Source organism: Stegodyphus dumicola, chromosome 10, assembly GCF_044657685.1.
Source record: "Stegodyphus dumicola isolate Sdum_Otavi_A_Nest chromosome 10, ASM4465768v1".
In the NCBI taxonomy this organism is placed as follows: Eukaryota; Metazoa; Arthropoda; class Arachnida; order Araneae; family Eresidae; genus Stegodyphus; species Stegodyphus dumicola.
Window position 1 is genome coordinate 152,020,818 of NC_140777.1, and position 23,869 is coordinate 152,044,686.

The 23,869-nt window shown below is 32.4% G+C and overlaps 1 protein-coding gene across 3 annotated transcripts in view; it reads right to left on the minus strand.

Moving 5' to 3' along the window:
* Positions 1-23,869, minus strand: part of LOC118201757 (DNA-binding protein P3A2-like) — a 77,965-nt gene that overhangs the window by 53,472 nt on the left and 624 nt on the right. The window contains exons 1-5 of one of the 3 annotated variants that reach the window (XM_085825713.1): positions 23,569-23,775; positions 16,806-16,905; positions 9,581-9,753; positions 6,893-6,998; positions 6,103-6,229 (exon numbers count right to left, since the gene is read on the minus strand). In XM_085825713.1, the coding sequence (XP_085681839.1) occupies positions 6,103-6,229; positions 6,893-6,998; positions 9,581-9,753; positions 16,806-16,905; positions 23,569-23,587 (525 nt within the window). In that variant the 5' untranslated portion in view covers positions 23,588-23,775. Of the gene's footprint in view, positions 1-6,102; positions 6,230-6,883; positions 6,999-9,580; positions 9,754-16,805; positions 16,906-23,568; positions 23,776-23,869 lie in introns of those variants that run through there. The other 2 variants (XM_085825712.1, XM_085825714.1) reach the window with 2 other exon arrangements.

A 23,869-nucleotide genomic window follows, 5' to 3' on the forward strand; every position in this document is an offset into this window, starting at 1 on the left:
GAATTTGATAGAAATAATTTATCTGATGTTTTGATATTAAATATTTTATTGCATAAATTAGATAGAGAATCTAGAAAAGCATTTGAACTAAACGTAAAATCAAATGAAATTCCCAAACTTGATGAATTTTTAGAATTTCTCGAAGAAAGAATTCGCATTCTTGAAGAAATAAACAAAGTTAGTTTTCCTAGGCAGAGGTATGCTACTAAAGTATCAAATCAATTAAGTCGCTCTAGAAATTCAAAATCCTTGGTAACTAAAACAAACCCTTTTCGAAAGTGTATTATGTGTAAAGAACCACACCCAATTTATCATTGTTCAAAATTTAAGAGTATTTCTGTTTCTGAGCCGTATGATTTTGTTAAAGAATATAAATTATGCATTAAATGCCTTTCTCCATCACACGTATTATCGCAGTGTAAGGCTAAACTCAATTGTTATGTCTGTAAGAAAGACACACATCATTCGCTGTTACATAAAATTGACGAAAAACAAAATGAATCATCTAAAGAAAATGAATTGACCTTGAACCTTTCGTCAGTGAATGGGAAAGAGGACTGTCCCTCTCCCCCCCACACAACTTTGATGGCAGCTGCAAATAAATCTAAATTTGTGTTAATAAATACAGCGATTGTTTATCTTCGCGATATTTCCGATGAACGAATTCCTTTTAGAGCTGTGCTTGATTCAGCTTCGACTTATAATTTTTGTACTGTAGGTGTTATGAACTCATTAGGAATAAAAAAAGAACGAGCATTTATTCCAGTTAGTGGAATAGGCAACACTACTTTGAATGTTAAATCGCAAATAAAGACGCGTTTATCGAACTTAGAAAAGGAAAATGAATGGGAAATAGAGTTATTAGTTGTTCCCAAAATAACTGACATGACACCATCGAAATCTATTGATATTTCGAAATTAAATATTCCGAAAGGAATAAAATTAGCTGATGATGAATTTTTCAAGGCAAAAAAGGTAGATTTATTATTAGGTGCGGAATTATTTTTTGAATTTTTAAAAACAGATAAAATACGTTTAAAAGATAATGAGTTACTTCTTCAAAACAGCTGCTTCAGCTTTTTAGTTTCTGGAAGCATTAGAATTCCAAATGTAAAAAATTATGACTTAAATTATTGTTTTTTGTCAACAGAGATTAATTCGTTAAATAACTTAGTAAAGTCATTCTGGGAAGTTGAAGAAGTAAATGAAACTAAATCTACAGTTAATTCTGAATTAAATTATTGCAACGAACGTTTTAAAAACTCATTTTACCGGCATGCGGATGGAAGATATGTGGTTAAAATGCCGTTCAAGCCAGATATTGGTGAAAACATACAATTAGGGGATTCAAAGGAAATCGCTGAAAAAAGACTGAATCAGTTGTGGAAACGTTTGTCGAGTGATTCTGTAATGAAAGAACTTTATGTTTCATTTTTAAGGGAATATGAATCATTAAATCATATGGAGAGGATGGAAGACTATTCTGAAACTGAAGGAGGATATTTTCTTCCTCATCATGGCGTGCTGAAACCTGATAGTAAAACAACAAAGTTACGCGTTGTGTTCGACGCGAGTGCCAAAACTACTAACGGTTGTTCATTGAACGACATATTATGCAAAGGTGGAATGATTCAAGAGGAACTTTTTTTCCATCATGATACGATTTAGAAAGCATATTTATGCATTTACTGCCGATATTGAGAAGATGTTTCGACAAATTGAAATATTACCATCGCAGACCAAATATCAGAAAATACTTTGGAAGGAAGATGAAGATAAGCCTATAGAACTATACAGAATCAAAACGGTAACTTATGGCACAGCATGCGCTCCATATTTGGCACAAAGGACTCTTCAACAGTTAGCGAAGGATGAAGAAAAGGATTTTCCTGTAGCATCGAAAGTGGTCTTGGAAGATTTCTATGTAGACGACTGTCTTACTGGATCTTCGAATTTGAAGGAATGCATTCAGCTCCAGAAAGATTTGAGAGAATTGCTCCAAAGAGGAGGAATGAAGCTACACAAGTGGTGTACTAGTTTTGATTCTCAGAACTCTGATTTACAGAATTTTTCATTTGATCATAATAGTAATACAACTGTGAAGACGTTAGGTATGTTGTGGAATAATAAGAAGGATACATTGCAATATAAAGTTACTGTTAATGAAAATCCTGATGTTACGAAGAGAGATGTTTTATCTCAAATAGCGAGATTATATGATCCGTTAGGCCTACTCGGTCCTATTATTAGCAAGGCAAAGATATTCATGCAAGCACTTTGGTTGCTTAAGCTAGACTGGGCGGAACAGTTACCACCACATCTTGCCAATGAGTGGAATGTGCTTATTAAAACTCTTCAGAGTATAGAAAATATACAAGTACCTCGTTGCATTTTAAAAGAGACCTTTTCAATGCTCATTTTACAGGGATTTGCGGATGCCTCCGAGAAGGCATTTGGGGCAGTGATATATCTTCAAAGCATTACAAGCCCTGGTGAATATTGTAGTAAACTTCTTTGTAGCAAATCTCGTGTAGCACCAATCAAGACTATGACTATTCCTAGATTAGAACTATCAGCATGTCTACTCCTGTCCAAACTTATGCAAAAGGTTTTAGAAGCTTTGAAACTCAAAATTGATGACGTTAAGCTCTGGTCAGATTCAAGCATTGCTTTAGCCTGGATCAATACATCACCGCATCTTTTGAAAACCTTTGTGAGTAATAGAGTCTCACAAATTCAACAACTTACTTCTAACTATCAGTGGGGACATGTGTCTTCAGAAATGAACCCAGCCGACATCATTTCCAGAGGATCAGATGCTACAACTCTTGGATCTAACAAGCTGTGGTGGAAAGGTCCTGATTTTTTAAACAAGGACAATTTTCAAGATAAAAATGGACTTAGTGATGAGCTTTATTCTTCAGAACTGAAACCAGTTACGACTTCCTTGTTGACTTTACAAACTGATTCATTCTTTGATGACTTCCTAAAAATAACTAATGATTTCTTGAAACTAATACGAATTCTTAGTTTACTTTTCAGATTTATCTACAACTGTAGGAACACATGTGAGAAACGAACAGGTAGTATTAGTATAGATGAAATGGAGCTGTCAAGGAATACACTCCTTAAATATGTCCAAGGTAGGTATTTTGCAGAAGAAATTTCTTTGTTGCAGAAAGGTCTACAGATAACATCAAAGAGTAAGTTAAAATATTTTGATCCCTTCTTAGATGAAAAAGGTCTGTTAAGGGTAGGTGGTAGGATAAAGAATTCTAATTTAAGTTATAGTCAAAGACATCCCATTATTTTGCCTGCCAAGAATAAGTTAACTGAACTTATATTTATTTATTTTCATGAAAAGGATTTTCATAATGGTCCACAATCACTATTAAATTCTATTAGACAAATTTATTGGCCCATTAATGGCAGGAATATAGCTAGAAAGATAGTCCAAAGCTGCATAATTTGCTTTAAGGCAAAACCAATAATTTCTCAACAACTAATGGGAGAATTACCTAAAGAGAGAATTAATATTAACTTTACATTTAATTGTTGTGCTATTGATTACTGCGGCCCATTTTTGATAAAGTACAAAGGGCAACGCAAGGGTAACTATCATAAGATATATGTTTGTATTTTTGTTTGTATGGTGACAAAAGCAATTCATCTAGAGATTGTCAATGACTTAACCACAGAAGCATTCATTGCTTGTCTGAAGAGGTTCTTTGCCCAACGAGGTAAACCAAAAAAAATATTTAGTGACAATGCAAAAAGCTTTGTTAGTGCAAATACAGAAATAAAAAAATCAATGAGTATTTTTCTAAAGCAGAATGGAACTTTAGCTAATTTTCTAGCCGAGGAAGGTATACAATGGAAGTTTATACCCCCAACAGCACCAAATTTTAATGGTCTATCTGAAGCAGGAGTAAAATCCTTTAAATTTCATTTTAAACGAACAGTAGGATATTCAGTATTAACCTACGAAGAATTTTTGACAGTAACAGTTCAAGTAGAGGGAATCTTAAATTCTCGCCCTCTTACACCGTTAACTTCTAATATTGATGATTTAAATGTTTTGACCCCTGGTCATTTCCTTATAGGTCGACCGATCAATTCAATAATTGAACCCAACCCAATTTAACAGAAGTAGATAATAACAGACTTAGCTTATGGCAAAAAATACAAAAATGGTACAAAATATATGGAAGAACTGGACTAATAATTACTTGAGCACTTTGATTCAAAGAAATAAATGGATGATTGCTAAACAAAATATTAAAATAGGGGATATGGTAGTGATCAAGGAAGAAAATCTTCCTACCTGTAAATGGTTGTTAGGGAGAATTGTAGATGTGTTTTATGGGAAGGACAACCTTGTGCGAGTTGTCTCTGTCAAAACAAAAAATGGTATTTATAAACGAGCAGTTACTAAAATTGCTGTACTGCCAATTGAGAAATAATGTACGAATTTTTATGTTTATTTGAAGGTTTGAATTGTAATCCATCATATTTGTTCTTTTTACAGTGTAATTACTTGTATTATAATTTGTGCATTAATTTACATTGTATCATTTTGTATTGTATGAACATTTATTACTTTTTTGAATTTTACTTATTGTATTGAAATTAATATTTCAACGCCGGGCGGGATGTTCGGTGTCTGAAAGAGTATTGCTTGGCAGCATTGTTTTACGCCAAGCAGAGTTTGGCTTTAGTGTAACCCTAAAGTTATTTCGTTTTTGCTTTATTAGTATGATTGATTTCTGACTTCATGTAAGAGCATATGGTTGCTCGCTCTTTAGCTAAGTTACATAGGTAACTATAAGCACATGCGTGTGCTAGTATTCAATAATGTTGTTTTTGTTAAAATAAAATTGTTATTGTTAATATTACAGTCCACTTACTGAAGTTAAGTATCATTAAATAAGTTCGAGCTATCTTCGGCAAGAACAAACTGGATGATCTTATAACACCAGCGATAATATGTAGCAATAATGAAGAAGATGAAGTTCCTTTAATTTAGAAGATGTTAAATGAATCGTTAAAAAGTGCACAAGCACTGTGATTCTGCAATGCTAAATGATCCATATGAAGAAAAGAGAGGACGCTTTAACCCAAATGAAGAAAAGCAGAAAACACTTTATGAAAGGCATTGAAAACTCCTTATCATGGAACTTTTATAGTCACTCTCTTAAGCAAAATTCAGCAGCTTTTTAAAAAAATAATTTTATCATATACTTATTAAGCAGTAATAATAACCTTATCAATTAAAATTGGTTTTGTTTCTTTTTTTTAAATTACAATGATATTTAGATTGTTTAAATAATATACACTTTCTTAACCAGAATTACATCTAATATATTTTTCCCATACAAAGTTAACTTAATGGAAATTGTTTTGGCAATATGCACAGTTACATTGTAGAGTCATTAGGTTATTTTGATGGCAGAGGCATGAAAAATGTGCAATGCCCTTGCAGGGACTCGATCCTGGACCTCTTGAATATGCGCAGAGCATGCTACTATTACCGCTGGAAGGAGGGAGAAAATACCTTACACTACTTTTTAAAGGGCAACTCGATATGATAGGATTCAATTGCCATGTTGAATTAACATCCACCACCTTTTAGTCTAGGCATCACTGTAGAGTCATTAGGTTATTTTGATGCTGGAGATGTGAAAATTGTGCAATGCCCTCGTCGGGACTTGAACCTGGACCTCTTGAATAAGCGCCCAGTGTGCTACTGTTATACCACGAAGGCATACTGGAAGGAGGGAGAAAATACCAACCATAACTCCCATGTTTGACAACGGTTTACTGAATATATAAAGATTAAAGATGTGACTGACAGAAGGAAAATGTATAAGTAAAAACTGTTCAGAGCAACCAATCTGAATGATTCTAGTCAATTTTATAACATTAAATAACTGCACAGTAATGAAAATTATTGAATTAATTGTGGTGAAATAATAAGGTACCTGCAAGGATGCATGCCTTTAGGAGAAAGGGGTACAATCTACTGCCTTCTTCAAGGATATATAAATCAGCAAATTAAAAAATAAACCTGTTTATTAAAACAGAAACAAACATGTAACATACCACATTTTCTAATGGATGTGCCCCAAACACTTTGAAATTGTTCTGTGGTTTGCCAGGAGTGACTACAAGGACAACAGCTTGTTGTCCCACTCTTATAGTATATTCATCAATTGTGGCTTTCAGTTTCCTATTAAAAAAAAAAAAAAAAAAAAAAAAGATGCATGGTCTTGCAATATATATGTATATATAAAAGATTTGATTTTAAATTCTATGCCAAAAAAAATTCCTGAATAAACAACTTATCTCTAACTTTTTTATTGAAATATGTAAACACAGAATAAATTAGCAATATATGACAAATAAGATATTTTCATATATTATTATTTTTCTTATTTTTATTAATAGATGACATTTCTTTTCCAGGTTATTTTAATTAATGTATGATGACTACGTTTTAGTAAGTATTTTATCACAATTTTTGTGCAAATGCCTACTTAAGAAATATAAAAGCTGATTGGCATGATCAAAATTAAATATTATTCAAAATTTCTACATACTGCTTTTAAATTAATTTTAGTAACATTTATAAAGCTTAACTTCTTAATAAAATTCAATAAAAATTCAAATAATTGTAGAAAACTTGACATATTAAAATTTCTTCATGTAATAAAATTTAAATTGAATTTCTAAAAATACAATATAATGAAATATTAGGCAAGCTACAATTTCAAATTGTTATAATGAGCTGAATATTCATCAACATGAAAAATAAATCACTTATTTGGATACTTATTCATCACATTTAAACAATGTGCTGCATTATTCTATTAGAATATAGTACCTTAATAACCTTGTTTGTTGGCGTTTACGTATTGAAGGATTTGTTTCAAATGAATGAGGTCTCTTGCGTTTTTTGGCAGTAGCAATAGCAGCAGCTGCAGCCATCCCAATAGGACCTGGAAAAAAAAGGGGGGGAATAACATTTAAATATCATTATGTACTCTGATTCAGATGTCTTTTCATTTAAAGGAAGAAAGCATATATAAAAAATAACTGCACTGTTTTCAGCAACAAATATTAAAAATTATTGTCTTTGGAAAAATTCAGAGAATTTCTGTTGTTTAATTCACTTTTAGTACAAAAGAATGCATTAAAAACTGAATTACTTGAATATAAATTAATTAAATTTACTCACAGCAGCTGAAATTATTTACAAAAGCCGATTCAAATAGTTTTTGTACGAGGGTTGGAACTTTAATAGTGGCAACACAGCTGAAAAAACGCTACGCAACAAAACCAAAGAATATCGCGTATACCACACGTAAACTACATACCTACCTTACCTCTCAGCAAAAAGACTCGTCCTGCCTACGTCACGCGCATGTGGAGTGACGCGGAGAACGAATCCTTGTATTAGCTGGCGGTCTAAAGTAAGTGTTGTCAGGATGTTTTCAAAACAAGAACAACGATGTTGGATAAAAATTGAATGTGCCAGAGGTCGGACAGCACAACAGTGTCATCTAGGGCTTCAAGAGCCTTGTGGGGAATCTGCATTGCCTTACAGAACCATAGCAAGATGGGTGAAAGCATTCAATGAAGGACGCCAAAATGTGGCAGACATGCTGCGGCCAGGTCGTCCGAGTGTCAGTGATGCAGACGTGCAAGCTGTTGCCGCATTAATGGACAGTGATCGCCGCCAAACGATTCGTCAGCTGGCCGGACAAACAGGATTAGCGCATACGACTGTGCTGCACATTCTGAAGGAACACCTGTCCATGAGAAAATTTGCTTCACGATGGGTTCCCCATCAATTGACGAAAATGCAGAAATGGCTACGATACGATGCTGCCCGAACCCACCTAGAGCGCTATGAGTGCGAAGGAGATGCTTTTTTACGACGTATCATTACGCTGGATGAGACTTGGGCCCGATCGTACCAGCCAGAACTAAAACGCCAATCAAACGAATGGTGTCATCACGGGTCACCACGACGTTCGAAATTTCGTCAGAACCCCAGCAATGTGAAAGTTATGGTGATTCTCGTGTATGACTGTGATGGTGTCTTTGCCATCCACCATATTCCCCAGATCTAAGCCTTTGTGACTATGACTTAATTCCTAAGATGAAGGAACCACTTCGTGGCACTCGCTTCCAAACTGTTCCTGAGATTCTTGTGGCAGTAGACCGATCCATTCAAACTATCAACAAAACAGGCGCTGCTACAGGTATTCTGCGACTTCCACATCGTTGGAAACGAGTTGTACACAATGCTGGCGACTATATTGAAGGACTGTAAAACATGGTGACATGAATCACTTTTGTATTCCTTGTAAATAAGTAGTTGCCACTATTAAAGTTCCAACCCTCGTATTTTCTTATCATATATCAATTTCTTAAAATCATTCATTAATCTGAACAGCACACGCAGGGGGAAAAAAGTGCTAAATTTTCAAGGAAAAAATTTTAAAATATTCTTAATTCACATCAATTGTTTTGTATATAATATGGATGAAACATATCAAATAATTTACAGAAATATTAACACAGTTTACTGTGGAAATAATTATAGAAACACCTGAAAGGTGATTGGATTCATTAATTGATTTTATTTACCACAAAGCACATAGGGAACTAGTCATAAACTCATTGCTGACTTTGGGCAAACACTCATAAACCTGTTGATGACTATTTTTGTACCAAGCTAATGTGCAAAAGGCAACAGCCACTTTTAAAATGGTGGCACACTTAGAATTCCATACATGAGCTAACAATAAATAAAATTTAAAAAGAAAGAACCATCAGTGATAAAACACCTTTTTTGAGAAATCCTTTTCGAGACTCTGTTTTCCCTGTGTACACAGTGATACGCTGCTTAAAAAAAATCACAGACCTGCCCAGCAAAGTACGACATCAGCATTATGCACCAGCCAAAACAGACATGTGCAATGCACGTGCCTTGGATTGCTTCACATATACTTTTTGGCAACATACTGCTTTGCCTCAAGAATACTCTTTCATGAATTTTTCACAGAGGGGCGGATAATCAGAAAGTTTCATTTAATATAAGCACCAAAAATTGTAAAGCTGATTTGGAATTACCATTTTAGATTTCCAAAATGGTTAAAAATATAGAACAGAAAATAACTTTTGCAAATTCATTAGCACATTGTATTTTGAGAGTTTCCATTAACAACTGTTACTGCTGGTGATCAAAAATTTTCAGATAAATTAAAAAACTTATTTACTCACAGTTCAGAATGAAATGTATAACTCCTAATACAATATCTACTTCTTACAGAATTTAGCATTTAAACTGACAAATAAAATGCTTAAATTTTTATAACTTCCAGTCAGGTAAATACATTTCCATTAGTACAATTATTCTAATAAACTTAATTTCACAATTAAAGATCTAGTTGGATGAATTTTAAGTTACCAACAAATTGATAAAAAATGATAAAAATTAACACAGATATACGAAAAAGAAGCACTTATGATATTCAACTCAGTCCAATCAGAATATTTAAACAAAAATTACCGGCTGCAGCAAGCTGAGCAGTAACATCAGCAACATTTGATGAACTAAGCAAATCGGCATCTTCAAAACCAGGACTATCTAGAGACGACGAGGGATCACTCATATCATCAGGGATGATAGAGTGATTCACAGTAGATGTCACATCAGCATTTATTCCTGAGCTGGTACTCATCCTATAAAAGGAGAGGGAAAAAATCTAACAAAATTACACGCAGAGCATAAATTATAAATATTCATATGTCTTTCAAAAACATTTGTATGCATGTTTTAAAAATAATTAGCACATTAAATTATTTTCAGTAATGCATCAAATGCATCGAAAAATGATGCGCTGGAGACAGTGTTGCCATTGCTTGCTTTGAAATTGTTGAGATTGTTAATCAGAAATTCATTAAAATTTTACAAAACTTGAAATTGATAATAAAATAAATTTGAAAATCAAAATTCAGGCTTCCAAGTGCCCATGTTTGGTTGGTGAATTATGTGGAAATAGCATGGCACTTTTATAAACAATTGACATTACTTTCATGTAATGAATAAAATATTTTAAAATAGAACATTTCCATTTATACATAATATTCTTAACAGTATCTCACAAAATTAAAAAAAAAAAAAAAAAACTCACAAACCAGTGCAGATATATGAACAGCCAGTGATAAGGTTCTTAAATTATTTTGAAATACTAAATTTCAAAAATTTTATTAATAGAAATATTATTTGTAAAAAAATTTCATAAAAATCTGTCCCATGTTTCAGCTGTCAAATTAAGCAAACTAAATTTTAGAATATTAAATGCATTTCAGGATAATCTCACCCTTCAAGAAGTAAAAATATTCTGCACTATGACCAAATTAAAATTAATCAAAAAAAAAAAAAAAAAAAGACCAAATTTTATGAGCAGGTTTTATGTAAAATTATATCTGAATCATCTGAAATATTTAGTTTATTCAGTAATGAAAAAGAAAAATCCTCAAAATGATGCAAATTTTCCTTTCTCAAAAATTCTTAAAAATATGTTTATCCATATTGGCACTCCCACCCCTCCCCAGGTTACCATCCTCTGAGGTGTTGGAATCTCAGATAAGTATATCAGAAAAAATGAGTGGATAAGTGTTGTTTTTTAATCTAGAGTGCCCTTTACAACCTTGAATAACAATACCTTTTTACTTCCTTGTCCGAAGTAAAAAGGAAGTATTGTAATCGCGAAAAGTTTCAGGCATCATATTTCAACGCAAATATCCATTTTCCCGCTACTGAATGCAATTTAACGATGTTTTTGCGTGACATCTGTACGTAAGGACAGGATAAAGGACTCTTTCCCCCCCCAAAAAAAAATTGTAAAACTAATTTAAAATGAATTCTAAAGAGAATTTTTTGTGGCATCTGTGGCTATGTATCTCGCAAAACTCGAAAATGAGTAGCCTCAGAATGTTGAAATTTTGTATATAAGACTGCTATAACATGTAGATATGCACCTCGTATTTTGGTTGCAATTGGCCGCACCAAAAATATTAAATATATGTATACATCATTATATATTTGTATGTATGTATACATATATTTATATATATATATATTTACATATGTATAAATACAGTCAAAAGTCGTTAATCCGGATTCGTCGGGACTTCGGCGATTCCGGATTATCGATTTTTATGGATTATAGATCATCAGTTTAAATCTGGTAAGATGGCATGCAGAAGTTATAAAATTAAAAATATGAAACCGTAATTTATGAAATAAAGAACAATTATGATCTAAAGGGTATCAAAATTTACAAAAAAAAGCTTAATATTTATTTGTTTACTTTATTAAACATTTCTTTCAATGTAAGTTGTTTAGTTGCTTCGTTTTATGTGATAATACTTTCTCTTTAATTCTATAAACAGACATAATTTCTTCTTCAATTACAAAGTTCCGCTGTTCAAGTCCTATAATTGCTGTGTATATATTGCTATGTATGTAGTCCTATAATTGCTGTGTATATGCGAGAATACCGACTAATTTGTCAATTGAAATTATTTCGTTTTCAATAACCTCTGTGTCACTTTCTTCGCTATCGGAAGCGAAGTATAATGAGGAGGAATTTGATTTAAATCATAAAGACGGGGTACATCGAGATGAAATACTACATTTAGTAAGGAATTATAAGCCAAATAAAATAAAAAACATCTGCTCTGAAGACAAGGATAGTGCTGACAGATCAACTTCCAATTCATTGCGCGCCGCGGCGTTTCCCCTCCCCTGCCGCAGAGCAGCGTGAAATTGATAAATAGATTTCGGAATGGTTAGAGAAACGAAAGATATGCATTTATCCCTTTTTTGCATCAATTCCACTTTTTGTTTAATGGACTTCGAAACATACTTTCGCTCTGTATATCCTTTACATATTAATAAATATATATCGGAAATTCTATTTGACATAATCGAAAGTTCAATCTTACTTTTATAAAATTGCTCTAACAGTCTGCAAAAAATAATAAGCCGTATCCAATTCGAAAGTTAAGGAACAACGCAATCTGCAACATTAACTGAATTAGATAATTTTAGCTTAGCTTATACCGTCCATTATACATTAAATGCGCATGCTTAAACGCATTATGCGCATGCACACAAGCACATTCGCAGCCGTAAAGGTCTTACGCGCATGCGTCCAGAAAGTTTGTAGCTTTGAGGTCCGGATTATAGATCATTCCGGATTATGGGTGTCCGAATTAACGACTTTTGACTGTATATGTATATATATATCCACTCTGTTACTCGGCTCAGTGATCTCAGTTTTTTTATTCTTATATGTTTGTAAATTGTGCATTTTTTGCTATAAAAATGATTGAATTATGTAGTTTTTATCTTCCGATTAAGGTGTAATTAAGGTGCCTTAGTAAATCTGTATGCAATATTTTTAGAATTATCAACAATTTAAAAGTTGTTTACGTGCCACTAAGCCTAATAATTTTTTCCATGGCAGAATAGTAAATTTGTTGTCAATCTAGAGAAAGTAAGCTTTGCAATGACAAAGATAACGCCTTCTTTTATTATTGCGAATTAAATCATGTTTAATCCATTCTGGAATTCATTTGAAGAAATAAGTGTTTAAAATTTACTTCATAATTTTCAATACAGAAGACATCTTTAGTTTTAATGTATTTTTGCCTTGTCGCGAAGTGAGAACTGAATTAATTGATTGAGTAATACTGAATCGTCTGTGAAAAACTGTTTCTTTTTTTGTTGTTCTTTGCTTAATTTCTTTTATACATCGTTTTAGATTTATTATAGCATTTGAATAGAACATGTGGCAACAATTAGATAATGCTTAAGATGATATAAATTTTGTGCATTCTAAATTAAAATATGAATAAAATGTAACGCTGTTAAGTGAACCTAGGGCCAGAGTGTCGCTATGGTAAACAAATATAGTGAATTACAAAGAGCGCATTTATTCTATTGTGGTTTATGCAATATCAACAAAGTAGATTTAATTCAATCCAATAAGTTTAAATGAAATGCAAGAAAAATTGGGTATAATTTAATATTCCGTACTGGGAAGTCATGTGATCACATCAGATTTTTTTCGAAAATAATCGTGCTGAATGAAATCATTTTCTTGAAAATGTTTCTCACACACAACACTGTGATCAATTGGAATATTTTTAAACCACAAATCTCGTTTTAATATATCTTTTGGAAACTTGAATACCAATATATATATTCATTAGTGTCATCGTAGATGGATTTGCAGGCTTGAACGCAACATCGTGCAAGCATGATGAAGACTTATTTTAGCTCTAAATAAAAGTCGATTGCAAGATTTATTAACAAATACTAAACAAATAAGTAAACTTAAATATCGATCGGAACTTAAAAACTTTACTTAAATTTATCTAGTAGTTAAAAAAAAACAGTAAAAGTTTACAATTGGGTGCCCATTGACTTTTTGGAGATTCTTTTTTGGCACCAAGATCGGCACAATTTGAAGATGTCCACTACAAAAGCAAAATAAGAAATCAAAGAATTGTGCAAACAGTGTCCATGTACACATCGATCTATTTTCACTTGAAAAAATCAGAGAATTACACAAACTAGGCACTGCTTTAACATTGTCCATGTACACATCACTCTATTTTCATTTAAAAGAATCAGAAAGCTAAAACAAAGTTAATACTATAATGATAACCAGCAATGGGATTTCATTGCCAAATGGAACAAAATTTGTCACTAATCAAAGGGGCACCCAATTCTACACTACAGCCAAAAAAAAAACCATTTCACATGAACAGTGAAAAATCACAGTGCAACCTTATGAAGAACAGTACACAAACTAACGTTGGGATTGTTTGTTTGCAGTGTCAACAGTGCAGCACAAAAGGTGATAAAAATATCAATACTGATCTATGTGTGGCTTATTGTGCTCAGTGTGGTGTTCCCAGCTCAGTTAAGTATTGCCTTAAAGGCACATGAGACTGGTGAATACATGATACGTATTGTGTCCAAGGGACAGACTTGCTGATGGAAAGAAGAAAGTAACATGTTATCACCATTAAGAAACAAGAGACAATCAGCATTGCAGTATAGCTGGTCGTCGGTCATGAGTGCGAAGGGTAGACAAAGATATATATCCCTTCACTTTCTTTGGTTCAGACAACTTTCGCGATGTCAGAGCATGTGAATCTGTAGGTGACCATGCCATCTAAATACCAGAAGATCACAGTCTAACATCCCCTTGGGCTAATAAAGAATTAAAAGAAAATAGCAATTGCAGAATCAATGACTAGTTAAAAAGGGAAATATCAGTTAAAAAGTATAAAATGCTACGTAATAAAGATTTCAAATTTTTAAAAGAAGTATAAACTTTAAATTTACCAACTGAAATTGACAGAAAAAGGATAAATTTCACGATTTTCATAATTATCCAAAAAACTGAAATCTACAACGTTTACAGATATAATAACTAACATCTTAAAAGTTATCTCCCCCAAGAGCTCCTAATTTTTTCATTTCACCAGTTTGCAAAGAGTCATACTTCATCAGGATGCTAATTACCATAAATTAAGATGACCTCTTAATTCAAATTAATTCTCAAATTTCTAAAATAAGACACAGAATCTAGCCCTTATATTTTTAAAAATTAATATCAACTGTTTAAGTTTCTGAGTTGTTTTCTTTCAAAGTGATGCTCTCTTGAACCATGGCACTTCTACCACAGAAATTAATTTTTATTTCTTGATGATGATCAGAAGATATTAGAATTCGTCAAAGAAAATATGCTAGTCTATTAATTCTAGATTCAGTTTCAATATTACCTACCCCAGTAAAAAACTTCCTCTTGCATATCAGGCAATGAGACCCGTTGTCCTAAAGCCTCCAGCAAATAAAATTTGCCCCTCAGATAATCTGCTTGGATGTAGCTAGAAGCTTTGCAAACAATATTCTAAAAATTGTCCTATAATAATACACAACTCAGATAATTATCTTTTTAAGAGTTTCAGACTTAGGTAATAATCCTATAATGACTGCATCTAAGATCATATGTAACCTTCCATAAAAAACCTGAATATACAATGTATAACAATTCATGACTAGTTTATTTGAGATCTCAAATCTCATTAAATTTCATCAGATCTCACTTTTTACTTCAACAAATGGTCAACAGGCCTGTTCAGAGAAATCATGCTTAAATTTTAGATAGCTGTGCAATTTATACACTTGGAGCTAGACAGATGAATCTATAAAAACCAATCGGAGTATTTTTTAACTTGTAATTTTTTCGCAATCTAAAGATACAGCTTGTTATTTTTATCACAAAGTAAATACATAATAAAAGTGCACTATAAATTACAAAAAATTACAGTACACAACTTAATCTTCCAAAAGAACATATGCATGGCATATAGCAGAAGCAGATTAAAAAAAAAAAAAAAAAAAAAAAACAGTGCAACACAGAAAGTAAATTCTTGTTCAGTGCAGATTTGCAGAATACAATTTTGCTTATGCATGTTACTTTAACTGCTTAGATGTAATTTGTAAAATGCTAGAACTTCATTCATATGCAATTCAACATTCAGTGTTTGCTGGTATCAGCTCTGGCCAGAAGTTATACAATTTTAAAGGAATTCCAAACTGAAAAATCATACAGAATTGCAAAAGTAATCCACAATCAATGACTTTCAGATATGGTGGAAGTGAAAGAACTAATCAAGAAATGAGGAATTAAGAATTAGATGTTCATATAAAACTAGTCAATAATGGTAATGGAAAAGGAAATAAAGAACTGCCTCACTTTACAAAGCAGATAAACCTAAATGAAGAAAAAAGTGGACATTTTATGAGAGGTGCTAAATAACTTTGCTCTCCTTAGCAAGAACTTTTAAAAAATAACATCAGTCATTGTCCCAAGCAAAAATCACCCAGCTTTTCTTATTTCAGTAATAAAAACCCTTTTAGTCGACATTTGTTACATATTTTCTTTTTAATTACAAATTCAGGTTTATTTAAATTATACTTTTTAAATCTGAACTGTACCAAACACATTTTTTTTTTTCAAATAAAGTTAACTTTACAGAATGTGATTGCTGTGCATGGAATGTATCAATATTGTAACGTTCACATTCAGTAAAAGTTAACCGTATATTAAGGCTGACATAGCAACAGTTTTACAGGTGCATATATGCTCTATCACAAAAAATAAAATGCACCTGACAAATCTACACACTAAAGCAGGGGTTCTCAACCAATGGTACGCAAGAGAGAAATAGGTGTTGCGCAAAGAAGCGAAGTATTTTTAACTTTTAAATTCAAAAATTAAAACCCCAACATCCTGATTGAGGTTTTTGTTTAACACTCGTAAATTTATGTGATCTGAGCTTTGTTCAAGAGTGGTGGTGATAGTAGTACTTTGTAGTGATGGTACTAAATGTTTTCAATTTTTGCTTAGATGGTATGCATTAGTATGGATGGTATGCTTAAAAGATATGTTTAGATGGTATGCTTAAAAGGTTGAGAACCGCTGCACTAAAGTATTCCTGAATATAGTGTCACAAAGAATTTGAAAAAATTATGAAAGATAGCATATGAAAACAAACATGATGTTAAAGAGTTAAAAAGTCTGATTTTAATTAGAAATTAAGCATCAAAATTACTAACAATTATTATGAAGAAATATTTTATGGGGGAGCGGAAAAAAACTATTACAGAAAAGATATGGGGAGAGAAAAAAGACAAAGCATACCGACTAAACAAGAAGACCTTTTCTCTGGGCAAACCATCGCACTGTTTTGTACTCAGAAGAACTTTTGTTTCGGTTACATCTCCTTCGAAAGACATGTCCCCTGCAGATAGAAAAAAAAAAAAGAATCAATTTATGAAAAGTGAAATAATTAACCAGAGAATATACGTTACACATATCAAGAAATACTAATGCAAAAACAAGTTTTATAAAAGATTATAACAGTACAGGAATGAAGAATGTTTGGCTCTACTCTTATATTCGCCCCAAGATCACCAAATGTGGCGATACATGTTCTACGCTGGGTTTTGGCACGATTGCGGTGCTATAATTTTGCGGACGATGTTGTTTGTACGGCAACCTTTTTGACGGTGAAACTTAATTCTTTTGCTGCAGTGGTTTAATTGGTCATTGGTTTGTGTCGTGCGTGTTTTGAAATGGCCTATGATGCAATGATAGACGTGGTGGCAAGATTTCGGTCATGTATTTTAGATTGTGTGGAAAGGAAATTTAATATTGAAAGGTATGATGTTGGAGTTGTTAATGAGCCTTTTGTTCACAAGTGTGTTTATGAGGATCGAAGTGTATTTTTGGAATTTCTGTGGAACTTTTAAAACGGAGTCCGAAATGCGGAGCTGATATGAGAAACTGTTAACTTTAACTCAAAAACTGTTAACTTTTTTTAAAAGACAATACGTTAAAGCATGGTCTGCTTAGCTCTTAAGGGCCATTCACACTGGGGTTTATCTGAGCTAACGGAGTTAGTTCCATGTGTCTGCTAGCTCCGGTACGCCTGCAGTTCAGATTTGTCAACTTGCTGCTCTATGGGGAAAAACTAGTTTTGAAGTTGTCTCCATAGCTCAGATAAACCCCAGTGTGAACGGCCCTTTATCTTCATCAGTTGTATTTTTGAAAAGTTTGAGTTGTTTCTTACCCCAATTAAATTAATTAATGTCAATTTCTCTCCCTAACAGTAATTAAACCGTAACATTGTTACAAATGATATTCTGGAGCCACTGCACAAGTAGTTGGAATGTATGCTTTTCTTTCACTTGCAACTTTTCAGGCTGCATCTCCAAAGGCTTTACATATGCACTCAACAGCCAAACCATTGTGACCACCTATTCAATAATGCATTGCGTGACCTTTTGCCTGCAAAACACCTGCAACTTGCCTTTGCATGGATGCCACAAGTTCTGGGTAGAACATGGAGACAGACAGGTTGTACCAAATGTCTCAGGTGCGGTCACGCAGCCGAGACAAGTCGTCATATTTTTTGAGCTGCAGCTACTTTCTACATACACAGCATCCCAAATGCACTCTATCAGATTAAAATCTGGCATGTTCGGTGGCCAAGACATTAATTGGAATTCAACCTTATGCTCCATGAAAAACTCCAACACAATTCTTGTGACATGGGGTGCTGTCCTGCTAAGATTCCAGTTCCAGTCAGGAAGACAGTACATGTAAGGGTGCAACTGATCCGCAACTATGTTCAGATAGTCTGCAGCTATCATGGTCCACTCTACCACAACTAAGTGTGCCAGATCCATCCATGAGAATGTCCCCCAAAGCATAATAATGCCACCACCAGCCTGTGTGTGACCTGCTGTACAGCAGTGAAGCAACTATTCGCCTGGAAGACAGCAAACACTGACACAACCATCAACGTGATGAATGAGAAATCATGATTCATCTGACTAGGCAACTGTCTTCCACTTATCTATGGTTCAGTCTCGATGTTCACAAGCCTACTGTATGCATAGTTGACAATGACGCTTGAAAAACCAGTTTTTAGACATGCCCAATTAAAGTTAATAAAACATACTGTATGTGCTGGCGTATAAGACACAGCCCCTTTTTTATACACATTTTTGAAAGATAAAACTTTATTTCTGATCTTTATAATGAATTTACAGTATTTTAAATATAAAGTAATACAAATACGAAGTAATACTTTCTGCAAATACCCAATCTATCTGGAAATGAACACCTTTTAATCTTCATCAAATCCCAGACACTCATCTCCAGAGCTGAATGAAGAGTCACCTGAAACATCTTCTAAATCAGCACCTAAGTCCTCATACAACAAACTGTCCTCTGAAATATTCAATGCATTACTACCTCTTCCTGATTACGTCAAGTTCTTGCATTTTCTCAGTTGGGGGTGGCCCACAGTGCCTCTCTGCAGTCCTGTTTCCATGTTTTTTAGCATATGCAATCACACATAGCTTGTATGCTATGTTATAGAAATGCCAACTCGTTTTGAGGCCATAACTTTCCAACAAATTAAGAAAACTGAACAGTAGAAATTTCACACACTTAAATGGTCATTCACAGAAAATAGAAAGTTAAATGAACCCAGCTATGATCGTCGATGACAGCGCAAGCACATTCACTAAACTCTACGTAATTGTAATATTCACACTCCGCAAAGAAACAAGAAAAAAATCGCAAAACTCTGTCTAAACTGAGTATGGACGTATAAGATGCAACCCGTTTTTCAGACCTATTTTCAAAGAAAAAAAAGTATGTCTTATAACGCCAGCAATTACAGTAATACAAAATATCAAGTTACAGACTTGTCTATTTATTGGAATAACAAATTAGATTTTGTTTACCAACTGGAAGTGAGACTTCACTTATAGCTCATTGCTATTTAAAACATGGAATTGGTAGGTCATGTACTGACCTCATCAATTTTTTTTAAATGTCATTCCTAATCACAAACTTTTGACAGGAAAAGGTAAAATCAGTTTTAAAACTATTTTTAGGGGGTAAGGGACAAAATAGAGAATTTCTTAAAAATAAGAAGTCTCTAGGCTGGCAATAACACTGCAAATGCAAAACAACAAAACAACAAGACTGCTGAAAATAAATGGCACTGATTTAAGTCTCCAAACTTGGTTTTGCTATGAACATGCAAAAAAAAAAATCTTCTATGGAAACCTTTGTTGTAATAAAAAGCAAAAGAAATCAATCATGGAAAAACTGACATCGGAGCTTTGGTTTGCTAAATCAATGGTTCCTCAATATCAAACAGAATGGATAAAAAAACCTCAAAAGCCTTATGTATAAATTTCTAACCCAAAGGCATTATAACCTAAATGAAAGTTTCATTTTTTAAAACAGAAAATTTATTTCATGTCTGAAAATCACGAAAAAATGAAATTAGTATAAAATTTGTCAAAAGAGCTGGAAATTTCCTAAACTGGATAAAATGGAAAACATGAAACATTCAGTATAGTTCTAAGGACCAGGATATATGTAAAATGCTAATCGATTCACATTAATATTCCTTAGAAATGTTATATAAATTTCTTTGAGTAGTTACCATTTTGCAAAAAAATAGACACATTAATATTCCTCAGAAATGCTATATAAATTTCTTTGAGTAGTTACTGTTTTGCAAAAAATTTATGTCTTACATTCCAAGAAAAATACTATTTACATCCAAAATTTAATATCCTTTCACTAATAAGTTAGAAGACATCTTTATATGTTTAACTATTACTACCAAGAATTTATTATATCATAGTAAATCTTGGTTAAAGAAATGAGATTAACTTACTAATCATCTGCATTACTTAATAACCTTACCTAAACTTACTAATCATCTGCATTACTTAATAACCTTACCTAAACTTTCTAACCCTCTGCGTATGCCTCCTGCAATTTGAGCAGGATTATCAAGTTAATCCATTACTAGAGTTCACATAAAAATCACAGATGGAAATTCTTTCCCTTTATTTCAATATGGATTCAAGTCTTAGTTTTCACTGTTTCGATGATAGATGGCTCTGTAAGGTTTTACAGAGTTTAAAATTTGCATAAAAGCTTTAAATTTGTTCACCAAAATGTTCAAGTGATGAAAGTCTTGTAGAAAGGCATTTTCCAGCCATAAACTACTACATTCTTTACAAAAGGAACCTAGAAGACAGTAGGCTGTATATTGCTCCAAGAAAGAGAAAATTAGAAAGAAAGTACATAAAGACATAAAGACACTTGGATTTGGCATGAAAAGTGTCATGTTAGATTATGCTTGGGACCATGCTTTAAAGTTTATCATATTAAAAAAAAAATTTGCATAATAATAAGTTAGCAAAAGTAACAGCTTTATTTCTAAGACCAATATAAACAATTTGTTATATTTATAAGTAACTAAATCTCTTAGTCATTTTAAATATTTCTCTTGTTGGCATGTATGTAATTAAATCAGACTTCTTACTTAAAAAGTTTACATTTTCTGTTATATTGCAAAATTTCTGTAACATTTTTTAACTTGTACATTATGTCAGGTGTAATCAAATGTGCTGCATTGTGTATAATTAGAAACAGCAAAAAGCAATTAAAATTCTTTATTATTTAAATACCATTGTTAAATATGTAATAAATAATAATACAATAATAAATGCTGATGGTGAAAATATTTTTAAAAAAATTCCATATTTCGAACTCGAAAAGTATGAAATTTGAGCTATACGTGCAATGCTTATTCATAATAGCAAGTTAAGTAGGGCTTGGGCTGATAAATGCATATACTGAACAACCTTTCTGATTAAATATTAATTTCATGTATTTATGCATTTGTCAGTTTAGAAACAGGCTTTATCTTTCATGTTTCTCAATAAGCCAATCCTCTGACGAAACTGTCAGGATAGATTATTTGAATATGTCAATGCCATGATGCCTTCACAAAGGACTTTCTGGGTGATATTCTGGCTTATATATCCACTACACATGAGGGAAACGATGAAAAACTAACCCATCTGCCAGGGATTGAACTACCAGCATTTAGCAGTCTTTAACACCTGAACTGCTGAGCTTGACAAAGATATAAAACCATTTGTCTTTATTATTTTTTGCACTTGTGTTGTATACTTGATCATTTTTCGATGAATTCTATTTTTAAACAACACTGGTTTGTTAGAAATTTGGCTAAAGTACAGATTCGCCCACTTACTTGTTTGGTGCTTTTTAAGAAGAATTGGATTTCTGTCAGTTTTCTTTGACTTTTTTAGTGAAAATAGGTTTATATGTACATGGATAAAAACATGGGAGTGCACAAGGCCATTTTTGTGCAATTCTGGGATTTTTTTTTTTTTTTTAAAGTGAAAATAGCTCGATGTGTACATGGATACCGAGTATGTGCAATACTTAAAAACGCACCAAGCAGTGGGTGATTCTGCACTTTCTCCGGAAATTTTAGAACAGTTCTCATAGTTCTAGTTAATTTTTAACAATAATTTGAGGGTATTTTTAACAATAATTCTTGGGTAAAAGTTTATAATTGGGTGCCCCTTGTTTTTGGGGGATTCTTTTTTGACGCCAAGATCGGCGCCAGGAAGGCACAATTTCAAGATGGCCACTACACAAAACCAAAATAAGAAGTCGAAGAAATGCACAAACTCTGTGTCCATGTACACATCAATCTGTTTTCACTTAAAACAACATCCTAGAATTGCACAAACTAGGCATTGCGCACTGCCTTAAATTTGTCCATGTACACATCAATCTATTTTAATTTAAATAAAATCAGGAAGCTAAAACTATCATGGTAACCAGAAGTGAAATTTCATCGCCAAAATTTTTTACAAAATTGTCGCTAGTCGAAGGGGCACCCAATTCTACACTAGAGCCATTTCTTGCATTGGCAAGAACTGAATATATTTGAATTTTTTTCAGATTATGTTTTTAATTTAATACATATTGCCACTGAAGTAATGCAGCTTACATAAACTGGATTTTAATTTTGAACTTCATTCATCTTCTGTTTAAATTATTTAAGTTTATATAATATAAAATTTTAATTTATACTTTCCCAATAAGATACAGAAACACACTTTTATTGAATCAAACAGCTACTTTTTTATACAGTATTTTGAAATAAAAATCTTACACATCTAAACCAAACCTCTTTAATATGAAGATGCAAATAAGGATATATCTAATTATAACAAAATTTATTTTGTTCAAAGGAAAAAGAATACCTTTGGTACTTTTTTAAGATCTTAAAAAGCATAAAAGTTACTCAATCCTACTAACTGATAACCAGCTTACTAACATAATTATTTCAATAATTTTTAAATTTTAAACAAGAATAAATAAATGAATATCAAATAAATTCAGTGTGAAATTACTGCATTTACCATGAACAGAATTCCCAAAATTAAATAACCTAAAAAAGTTTTTATTTAATAAAATCTTAACTACTCACAAGTTTTAAATCTGAAAAATGTATAAGGTTATAAAAAAAACTTGCTCACAAATATTTTTATATAAAACAAACACCAGCTAAATGTTTGTAATTACACAGCAATTCATATAAGCAGCAGTGTATATATATATCCACTGGAAATATGCTTTATGATTATTTTAATCAACAAGCATTAAGTATTCCTAAACTGTAACAAATATCACCTTATAATTAAAATCTTTCTTTCATTACAGATATAAAACAACTCTTAACTAACTTCATCACTCTTCACTGTTATATTTACGAATTCAGATTTACAGAGAATTTCAGATTATGGATAAAGGTAAATAATTTTTTATCTCATTTTTAGAGATTCATTTTTTACAATAGTTTTAATACAAATTTCTTTTAATTCTTTTATGTTACTGAACCAAATTTCGACCATGATGGTCTGTATTATTATTAATACGTGAAAACAATGACCTTTTTTTTTTGTTTGTTTGTTTGTTTTCAAATACTTCTGTAACATATTAGCTCTACAAGGAAGTATTATTGGATTTTCTGAATTACCTGACAAACGGAGCATCATCTTCAAATATTTCACACTCCTATAACGTTTAAATTAGAACAGATAAAAAGGAATTATGCTTGTGTTTGTTATGATAGTTTGTGAAATTAACCATCATTTTTAAAAAAGAGAAAATGCCGGTGTTTCAATCTTAGATTAACGAAATTCAATATCGATCGGCAACTCATCTCGACGTCGACGGCTAAAAGCAAGTTGGAAGCGCCGAGTATCCAGGCCAGGACCATCATATTTAACAGATGAAGATATTTTATGTAAAGCGAAATACAATACAAGGAACAAAAA